The sequence below is a fragment of the Mus musculus genome, chromosome 4 (genome assembly GCF_000001635.26).
Source record: "Mus musculus strain C57BL/6J chromosome 4, GRCm38.p6 C57BL/6J".
In the NCBI taxonomy this organism is placed as follows: domain Eukaryota; kingdom Metazoa; phylum Chordata; class Mammalia; order Rodentia; family Muridae; genus Mus; species Mus musculus.
In genome coordinates, this window is record NC_000070.6 from 33,240,555 (window position 1) to 33,251,753 (window position 11,199).

The following is an 11,199-nucleotide window of genomic DNA, read 5'->3' on the forward strand; positions in this document are numbered from 1 at the left end:
ATACACACATACACACATACATACACACACTCTCACAGACACACACACACCATACACACATACACACACATACACACACACACTCTCACAGACAAACACACTCACTCTCACAAACTCTCACTCACACACACTCACACACAAACACACTCACACACACACTCTCACTCTCACTCACACACACACAAACACACATACTCTCACTCACACACACACTCACATACACACTCTCACTCACACACACACAAACACACACACACTCACTCACATACACACTCACACACACATACACACATACATACACACACTCTCACAGACACACACACACCACACACACATACATACACATACACACACACACACACACTCTCTCTCTCACAGACAAACACACTCACTCACAGACACATACACACACTCACACACACTCTCAGACACAGACTCTCACACAAATACACTCACACACACACACAAACACACATACATACACACTCTCACACACACACACACCACACACATACATACACACATATACACACACTCACACACACACACTCTTACAGACACACATACTCTCACAGACACATACATACACTCACACACAAACACACACACACTCTCACAGACATACACACTCTCACCAACACACCTACACACACTCTTACACACACTCTCACAGACACACATATACACACACACTCACACACTCTCACAGACACACACAAATACACACATATACACAAACACACATACATACAGACACACATATGCATACACATACTCAAACACATATACACGCATATATAAACACACATCACACACACACTCATGCACGCAGGAGCACAGGCACACACACACCAAACAACCGAGCAAAACCCCCCAGGGCCTGGAGAGATGGTGCAGTGGTTAAGGCTGCTGCTCCGGAGGAGCAGATTCAATTCCACCTGGCAGCTCACGGACATCTGTAACTCTAGTTCCAGGGTGATCTGACTCCCTTTTCTGGCCTCTGTGGGCAACAGGCATACACATGGCACACAGACATTGGATATAATCAAATCCATACACAAAAACTAAGAGTTTTTAAAAACAACAACAACAAAAAAAAATCTGAAGATGAAACTATTTTTGACCTGTTATCTTTCCTCTCCAAACAGAAGACTGCCAAGAACACACCTGCAGCTCATTCTTTGACAGTCAGGTTAGCCAATTCCAATCCTGGGGAAATCTCAGTAATTCACAGTACCTGTGTACACACAAGCAGCTCTGGAGGGCTGCCTGTAGCATTTGCAGGTACTTTTTCATTAGTGATGGGAGTATGACCTGATAAACCCATTTGAAATAGACTATGTATATTGAAAATTCACAGTATGCATGTATATGAGGGAAGGGTTTAAGACAGGTCTGGACAAGGAGCCCCAGTTGGCTTCAAATCATTGAGATGAAAGTACATACCACTAGGTCTGGCAAAGAATTCAGTGGTTCTTAAATTTCTGTTTTTCGGTATGAGAAATTGAAACTATGGCCTGTTGTTTGCAAGTAGGCAAGAACTCTAGTACTGAACTATATTCACAGCACACAGCCTATTGCTGGACATGGTTGTAATCCCAACACTTGGGAGGCAGGAGGACCACAAACTCAAGGCTGCCTGGTCTTGGTAGAAAGACCTGTCTCAAACTGAAAAATCAAAATGGGGGTTGGTATATCACTCAATAGTAGCACGCCTGCTTTCATGCCCAAGTCCAGAGCACTCACACTTCAGTACCATACACATTCTTGTCTTTTAGAGCTGGGTATGGTGATGCGTGCCCATAATCCAACATTTGAGAGTCTGAGGCAGGCTTCACCCTGAACTCCTGGGCTAGTTATGTGGGAGACCGTGGTTTAAAACGAAACAAAAATAACGTTTTTTGTGTGCGAGGACTGTGTGCAGAAGACATTAATGATGATACGTGACAAAGTAGACAGCCAAAGCCCCTCTACGCCTTCCAGAGGTTGGCGATGGACACTTGGGGCGAGATTCTCTTTAGGTTGAGTTGGAGCAGGCTCTGCATCATAGCAGCTGCCGGAGGTTAACTGAGAGAGTCTCAACTGAGGGGTTGCCCAGATCAGATTGGCCTGTGGCCAAGTCCGGGAGGATTATCTTGATTGATAGGAGAGGGCCCAGCCCACTGTAGGCAATTATCAGCCCTAGGCAGGTGATCTTGGTTGTGTAAGAGTGAGCTGAGCAAGTCGTGGGCAGCAAACAGGAAGCTGTGTCCCTAAAGGGTCTCTGCCTCAGTTCCTGCCTCTGGTGGCTTACCCTGAATCCCCTCAGTGACAGATTGTCACTCTGAGTTTTGTTTTGAGACAGCACCTCTCTATGCATCCCTGTCTGGCCTGAAACTTGCTAGGTAGACCAGGCTGGCCTTAAAACTCACCAAGATCCACCTGTCTCCTGATGGCTGAGAGTCAAGGTTTGTGCCATCAAGCCCAGCCCCAAATTATTTTTTGGTCGTGATATTTATTACAGCCACAGAAGTTAACTGTCTGCTTCACTGGCAAAGCTGGCCTCCCTTTCTGTAATCTCGCATGAATTACCCTGCTTCTCACCAACACTGCATTTTCAATCAGGAGTAGGGCTACGGTTGTTGTCTTCGAACTAGCACAACCAGAAGCAGGAATCTTATCAGTTGGCCACAGCCACACGATCAGGACTTGATCCCCCACTCTCACTGAGCCGGTGTTTAGTTCTTCTACCCCTTTCCAGGTCTGTTCTGGGCCGTGGTGCTAAGGGGACAGAAACACTGCAATGGAGGCTTGGATTTGTTTCTTCTCAGCATTAAAATTTAGGGCTCATCTTTGTTGTGTCAAAAAGCATGACCAAAAGCAATTTGGGAGTTTGTTTCCAGACAGGGCCTGGGTAGCCTGAACCCACAGAGATTTGCCTGCCTCCGTCTTCCTAGTACTGGGATTAAAAGTGGTGGTCAACATGCCTAGCCCTACACCCTACCTTTGAGGGAAGTCAGGCGAGAGAGGCTTAAGTTTCCCAGAGACAGACTCTATGGAAGCACTGAGTGACACTCGGGGTTAAGAATCTGTGGCCTCTGGTCTGTTGGAGCTAAATAAATCAGCTGCGATTAGCCAGCATTATTAAGAGAAAACTGCGTCACTGGGACAGGGGAGTACCTCCTGAGGGCATTGGGACAGTGGAAAATCTCCTAAAGATGAGCTGCCACAAACTGTGGTCTGGGGGGACCAAGACTGTCCTGAGGTTGGCAAAAGGTGTCTAAGAGTCTCCTACAAGGTACCAGCTCTAAAGGGATCACACTATCTTTGTCTTCAGAGTTTTGATAGGGCTGGAATCACAAAAGTGCTACCATGACCTTTTTTTGAAACAAGAATAATCTTTAACTTCTGATACTGTTTCCAACTTATACCAGTACTGAGACACAGGTTAAGTATGCATCGCTAAGCTAAACTCAAAACATTGTGTGGTGACTCCCCCATGTGTGTATCTTACTCTGTGGCTCCCTACTTTACTACTGTGTGTGCGTATGTAGTGGGTGGTATACCACAGCCAAGTGCACAGCCAGAAAACTTTCCGGTTCTCTCCTACACCTGCTGATTCATCACAGCATCCAAGACCTGCGGCTTAAGTGCTTGCTGGGCTGGGCTGGGCTGGCTGGCTGGCTGGCTGGCTGGCTGGCTGGCTGGCTGGTGAGTGAGCCTTGCAATGTTTTTGTCTTTCCCTTCCCTGCTCCCAGATTACAGGCTCAGTGGCTAGGGATGCAAGTTTAGGTCCTCATGCTTGCAAAGCCATCTCCCCCAACCCCTCCAATGTTTTAGTGGAGGGTGGTGCCTGAGAGGTCCCAGGACAACTTGCATCTACTTGTCTACCTTGTCATTTCCAGGACTTCAAGCTGGTGCCACCTGCCTTTACCCACCGAGTTGTGTTATCTACTGAGTGCTAAAATGTTTTTAAGCCTTAGCTTTGGGTATCAGAACCAAAGCCCCCAGAGAAAGAGCTCTTAAATTTCTCCCCTGGAAGTCTCACACACACAGACTATTACATTTTTTGATTATTTCTACGATGGGTTGCAGGGATCAAGCTCAGGCTTCCTTACCCTCTGAGGCGGCTTCCCCATTCCTATAACAAAAGTATTTTCTTTCACTGAAAAATGAAAGGGAAAGATACCTTTGGGAGTTCAGTTCCCAGCCCACAGAGACCTGTAACTAGAGCTCCAGAGATCTGATCCCTCCAGCCTCCATGAGCATTGCACTCACACGCACATACTGGAAGCCAAGCATTAACAGTTCATACAAAAGGAAATTCTAAGTGAGGTGAGAGTTTGCCTGTGATCCCAATTCCTCAGTCAAACAGATTAAAAGTTCCAGCCCTGCTTGGATCATGAGACAAGATGAAGGACAGCCTGAGAAACTCCAAAATAATTACTTCAAAATAAAAATGAGGAATTGTGTATTCTAGAGCTAGAGATACAGTCTACTGGCACAGTGCTTGCTTGCCTAGCATGCCCAGAGCCCTGTTTGATCCCCAGTACCTCTGATGCCCCGGGGTGGTGGTGTACACCAGTAACCCCCACACTGGAGCGAAAGCAGAAGTTCTAGGTTATTTCAACTCCAGAGCTGAGTGAGCTCAAGATACTGTCATAATTAATTTTCATATTTATAACAACCAGCTTCACTTTTGTTCACATTTCTATTTCCAAGATGGGAAATTCTTTCTCTCAGAGGTAGGTTAAGTTATTAAATTTTGTAGCAAGGTTGTTATTTTAGCATAGTCAAAGACACGAAGACAACAAATGTTCCAAGTCCAATGACACAGTCACCTGCTTACACACTCATTCAGACAGCAGGCACACACAAAAAGCCAAGACTACCTTAAAAGGGGGGAGGCCAAATTATTATTATTGATTTAAAATTTGATTACAACCAATTTTGTTGGTATTTAAAATTAGAGGTGTTTTAAATCTCCATAATGGCAATATACCAATATCCAGAAATGAAGTTTGGTAAAAACGGGAAGCTTTCTAGGAATTGCAGATTAAAAGTCAAGTTGTCAATTTAGAGCAACACAGACTCCATGATTACAGTGATTGTGCCGAATTTCACCTTCAGTAGTACATAAGGAAATTGTTCACAGTTACATCTTCACTTTTGAGATTTGACAGCTGTTCTTAAAAAAATTTCGGTACCTGTGCAAATAAACAGTCTTCCATGTGCCTTAGCACCCACTTAGACTATCTCCACTGTATATATACAAAACACCACCACAGCTGCAGGGCAAAATACATACTTTCATAACAAAACTATAATGTCCTCTCAAGTATGAACAATGTACACATAATACATGGTATACAGTATTTACAAAATATAAAATATAATACAAGCTGCTTGTGTGACTTAAGCTCATTGTGTCGGATGCTGCAACAGGGCAAGTTTTCACTGCTGTATCCGTTTCCTTTCGAGTCCAAAGGTCTGGGGAAATCGATGTTTACCACACACTGCAGACGCAAGCCTAGGTCTGCACCTTGAGGAGCGTTTTCAAGTGCACTGCCATCAGCTCCCGGCTCTGGCTGGGGTTCTCGGCGGTACTTCCCATCCAGTGACTCGGAGGCTTTGGGAGGACACTAGGGGAAGGTGGGTCACTGAACTTTGCTCCGGCGTAATTTTCCTTTTGGCTCACTTCTGTTAGAAATGCTGATTTCTTCAAATGGTTACTTTTAATGTTCTCAGTATTTTTAAAAGACTTTTTTTCCTGCTTCTGCATTCGATCGGAGGAAGCAGAATCCTGCCAAAAGTCACTTTCATTCCTTTTTGCAGAGGTGATCTTGGTTAGTGGCAAGTTGTATTTGCTTTTCTGTCTGTTTATCTTTGGTTGTTCACACAAGTGTATACCATGCACAAGCTGGCTGTGGGGAAGGGCAATTTTCTCCGATTTTCCCATCTTTGATTTTAAAACCTACAAAGGAACACAAAAGTGAGCAATTTTCAAGATAAAAGTTATCTTTACATATATTTTACAAACTTGCTTTTAAAGTCCTCTAGAATTTAATCCGGTTTTAAATAAATACGTTATGTGTGGGATGTGCTTACTACTGGATGTTCAAATGTGCACGCCTCTTATGTTGCTATTGAATTGATGCTGTTAATTATAGCATATATCAAACTTACATTCAGAAAAATATCACTTAAAAAAAACTCAATGTCCATCTTTTCTAACTGTAAACAACAGTAAGGAACAAGTGTCCTCTATAGGTTAGAAAAAAAGTTCCCGTCTGCCTTTCAGATTCAGCAACTTCATGGACGACCTTCTAAGCTCAGCCAAAAGGTCTGTAAGGCAGAAGCAGAAAGGTAAATTCCAGGCCAGCCGGGGCTACAGCCCGAATCCTAACAGGCCACAAACTTTTGCACTGTAGTAACTTTCCCAGCATAATCTACAGAAATGTGCACCAAATGAAAACACCCTTAGATCACTGCCCCTCTGATGCTTGCATGATATAGTAAGGACACAAAAACTGAGACCCAAGTACAAGGTCATACTGTCTTTCCCGTTCAAAACTGCCTCTGAAAAATAGAATCTTCTCCAATGTACAGTGAGTTCTAAGCTAATGCAAGTGCCTGTCTGAAAAACTAAAAACCAAACCAAACCAAACAAAAAACCACTTCAGGATCTAAATTCTTATTCCTCTTCATGGGCACATCTTGATCAAGTACAATTTCAGTACAATGGCTGCTTTTCGTGTCACTACCAACAAAGAATTCTTCAAGCTGTATGAAAAAGGTGGTTTCGGCTTTTGTTTTTCATGCTAAGACAACTCTCAAATCCTTTAGCCTCGACAAAACTGTATCCCAGTTATCCAGATCCGTTAACCGAGGAGTCCATTTTATAACTTCTAAAAACTCATTCAGGGCGCTGCTTAGAAGCCCCCTCCAGCGAGGCAAGCTCGTGCCGGCCTGCACAGGGCCCGGGACACCTTCGCGTCGGGCATCAGACGGAGACTCCTGCCAACTTCCCAACAGCAGTCCGACTCAGCGGATCTGGCTGTGCGTGGGTCCCGCCCGCCCGGTGCCCCACTGGGCACCGCGCCTGCGCCTGCGCCTCCGCCCCCACCCAGCACCGCCTTCATGAGCGCCCCAGAGCGCTGCACGTAGCGGGCTGACGTCAGCCCTCCGCAGGTCCCTGAGCCCCGAACGCCGAAACCCCCTGGAGCGCCGCCAAGCTTCTAAATGCAGGCTGTTGCTGGGCCGTAGCCGCCGCTCCCATTGGCTGGCTCCGGAGCCAATGGGCGGCGCCAGCGCAGCCGCCCAGCCCCCCTCCCGCTTCCGCCCCACCACTCGAGCGAGCGTCACGGAAACTTCCCTCCCGAGTAAACAGCCGCCCCGCCCCCACCGGCCCTACCTCCTTCGCGAGTGGGGGCTGTCTGTGGAGCAGGGCAGTGGCCGCCAGACCTCGCTCCTCCTGCGCGACGATTGGCCCCGGCGCCGGGCTGCGACCACCCTCCAGGCTCGGCCGGTGCTGCTGGAACTGGTGGAAGCGGCTGGGCAGCTGCCCGGCCGGGCTGGCCCGCACCTTTTTCTTCCGCCGCTTCTTGGGCGCCGCCCGCGGGGCAGCCGCCGGGGCCAAGGTGCAGCCGGACGGCGCGGTGGTGCGAGGCGCGGGCGCCAGGCACGGCCCGTCCCCCCCGAGGAAGTGCGGCAGGAAGAGGGTGGGTGGCAGCGCGCGCGGGTCCGGAAGGCGCGGCAAGGGCGGCGGGGCCGGGTTCACCATCGGGAGGGCCCCGAGGAACCCGAGCGGCGCTAAGCGGCCGCTCAGAGCGAGATCTCGCTGTGGGACGGAGACGACGGTCATGGCGCGGGGACTCGGCAGAAAGGCGGGGAGCAGGAGTCACGGGGCGGCGGCGGAGGCTGCTGCTGGAAGGTTCGGAGCAAGGACCATGACTCGGGCGAGGCGGCGCAGCAACAAATAGCGCTGGCCACCGCGGCCAGTGTTGTTACCCGAGGCCCCGCCCCGTGCCCGCCCACCTCCCTGCGGCGGCCCAATCCGCGTGCGCCTGCCAGGCCACTCCCTCGGTCCCGCCTCCGCGCCCCGAGGCAAGACACAAACAAGCAGCCTGCTGCAGCCCTTCACAAAGAGCGCACGTTGCGCAGGCGCGCCCAACGGGCTCTTACCGAGAGTGTCCCGTGAACAATGAAGTTCGACTTCTGCCTCACCTCCCTGGCAGCGATCCTTTGGGGTAGCCTGGGGGTGGGGCAGGGGAGGAGGAGGAGAGAGGCGGTGGAGGAACTAGGAAGCTTCTGACCTCCAGAAAGGACTGCTTTGTAGGTTTTCGATTTCAGCCCTACATAAAAATTTTAAGAGATTTCGGAGAACACTAAGGATTTATTTCACTAAGGATTTACAGCACTGGTGAAGATCTGCCTCCATTTAACCTACAGTGAAATTTGGCTATGTGGTTTCTCATTCGGTTTTCCGACGCTGCCAATTAACCCTGGTGGTGAAAATAAAAAAGGGTTTACTGAAGGATTCTTCAGCTCATCAGAAGTACTCTATAATGCCGAAAATGGGCCTTTAATTTTTTACTGCCTTTATAGCTAAAGATCTCTGGGAGTCTCTTGAGATCTCACATTGCCCCTGAAACTTGATGCTGCTGCCAACCAATTGGCCTTTGTCCCACCCAGAGAAAACAGCTCTGCTACAGTTGCTAGCTAACTGGGTTAACAGAATTCTCTACTCACAGTTTAATACAGAAAAGAACTGTAGACACCAGTTACCAAATAGGACCTCAGAACCAATTTCTGTAATTCATCTTGTTTGAAACATACTTCTTTAATGATTGGGGCTTTATTTATTTAGTTTCCTCTTTTTTCTTTCTTCGAGATGGCGTTACTCTTTGTGTAGCCCAGGCTGTACTCTGTACTCGATCTGTAGACCAGGCTGGCCTCGAACACAGAGATACACCAGTCTCTGCCTCCCTAGTGCTGGGATTAAAGGCCCATGTCACCATTGTCCAATAATTTTTTTTTAATCATTTTACAGTAAGGCATACAAGAGACTAAAGAATTAGACACAAATCATTAAAAAATTAACAGAAGAATCTGAACTCTGGTCTAGGTATGGCAAGGTCAAGACCTGTAACACTAGCTCCTGGAGAGGCAGAAGTAGAGGATGGGAAATTTCTAGTGTAGGGAATTTAATGAGACTCTGCCTCATAATAAAAAGAGCAGGGCATCTAGATGGATCAGTGAGTAATTAAAATGCTTGCTATATAAGCCTAGCAGCCTGAGTCCCATCCCTGTAAGCCACCTAAAAATGAAAGACAGCCAAAACCACAAAGTGGCCCTCTGACTTCCAAACACATTCTGCCGCAAACCTGCTTCCACTACACACACACACACACACACACACACACATAGACACACACACACTGTGAGGAGAACAGAAGATGGGAATGAGCTAGGAGGTTAGAGGCAGGGAATAGTTCCATTGTCTTTGGCCAGCAGTAGGGAATGTCTTTGTTCTCAGGCTAGAGATCCCAGAAGGGAGCCCTGACATCTTACTTCTTTCTACACAGCCACTCCCAGTACATTGATTCTTTGATAGTGAACAGATGATGGTGAAAGTCAGGAATATCCATTCCTGATTTCAGTTCAGACCTTTTTTTTTTTTTTTTTTTTTTGAGACAGGGTTTCTCTGTATAGCCCTGGCTGTCCTGGAACTCACTTTGTAGACCAGGCTGGCCTCAAACTCAAAAATCCGCCTGCCTCTGCCTCCCAAGTGCTGGGATTAAAGGCATGCGCTACCAAGCCGGGCGATTTCAGCCCTTCTTGTAAATGATGTCAGGGTGAGCACTTCTGAAGTGGTAGTCGTTGCATGCAGTTCCCTTGATCGGGACTCTGTTGAGGCTCATCAAGAGACAGCTATCTCCTAGTCAAAGTTTGGAACCCACCACTTGCCAGAGTAGAAAAATGACCTTTTGGTAACTTCCTTTTCATCTCTTTTACTTTCAGATTCTGGACTCCGGAATGCTTTCCCGGGCACTCTGGGATTGTTCACTTTCCTCTGAAGCTGTCTAACCCCTTTCTCCTTGTGGCCCCTTACAAAAAGACGTTTTTCTCTCCCTCTTCTCCATCTTTTCTCTCCAGACAGCTGCTGAGATTTACACCATGCCTGCCTTACAGTCTTGGGAAAAAAACAAAACTAATAAACTCCTTGAGCTTCTGTTCTAAACTACCTTATTAGTGAGACTAAGAACCCTGAGTGAGAGCTTCAATTTCCCTGGTAGTGTGTGACACCCAAAGGTGACTCCTCAAAATGTCTAGTAACAATAAGTAAAAAACAAATGTTTTTAATCTTACACAGGGTCTTGCTATATAGTCTTCCCTGGCCTGGAATTCACAATGTAAACCAGAAACCAGACTAGCCTTGAACTCATGGAGATCTTCCTGCCTTTGCCTTCCTGTTGGTGGGCTTAAAAGTGTGAGCCATCATGCTGGAAAGGCTGGCCTCAGTGCTGAGATAGGCACTTCCTCCCTTAGAAGCACAGATGGCTTGGTGGCACATGACTTTAATCCCAGTACTCAGGAGACAGCGGCAAGTGCATCTCTGAGAACTCGAGGCCAGTCTGAACAGCAGTGAATGGAACATCTAGATCTACATAGTGTCTTGAAAAGATCCAAAACAACAACAAAAATAAACACCACAAAGCACAGCTCTGATGGTTATCAACTGTGTTGTCTGTCATACTTCGTTATTGGGTTTGTTTTCATCTTATTTCTTCGAGGGCCTAACTAGCTTGGAGCTTACTATATAGCCACGTATGACCTTGAACTCTTGATCCTACTGTCTCCACTTCCCAAATGCTGGCATTAGGGGTCCGAGCCATCATCCCTAGATGACAGTTGATTGACAATTTTAGGAAGCCACAGCCTTACTCTCTCTTAGTCTTATAGGGCTGTTCCCAATAACTCTTAAGCTAGGTAGTAGCAAATGGTGCCTAAAATATTTAATTACTGATAGCAAGGTTGATCATGCTGACTATACAGAGTAATACCTAACTATACAGAGTGATAACTTTATATATATTTCATCATGATTAATTGCTGGGCTTTATCTCTGTAGACTTGACTGATTTTTATGTTTGTAACAGTTCATGGTAGGTGATCATGTCCGTTGGATGAATGGGAATCCAAAACTGGAAAAGAGCT

The 11,199-nt window shown here is 47.0% G+C and overlaps 1 protein-coding gene across 1 annotated transcript; it reads right to left on the reverse strand.

The window, feature by feature from the left end:
• Positions 1-4,868: 4,868 nt before the first annotated feature.
• On the reverse strand, positions 4,869-8,233 carry Pnrc1 (proline-rich nuclear receptor coactivator 1). The gene is made up of 2 exons (NM_001033225.2): positions 7,394-8,233; positions 4,869-5,953 (listed from the first exon to the last, which is right to left on the reverse strand). The coding sequence occupies exons 1-2, from the start codon at positions 7,841-7,843 to the stop codon at positions 5,510-5,512; spliced, it is 894 nt and encodes a 297-aa protein (NP_001028397.2). The 5' UTR covers positions 7,844-8,233; the 3' UTR covers positions 4,869-5,509.
• Positions 8,234-11,199: the final 2,966 nt, after the last annotated feature.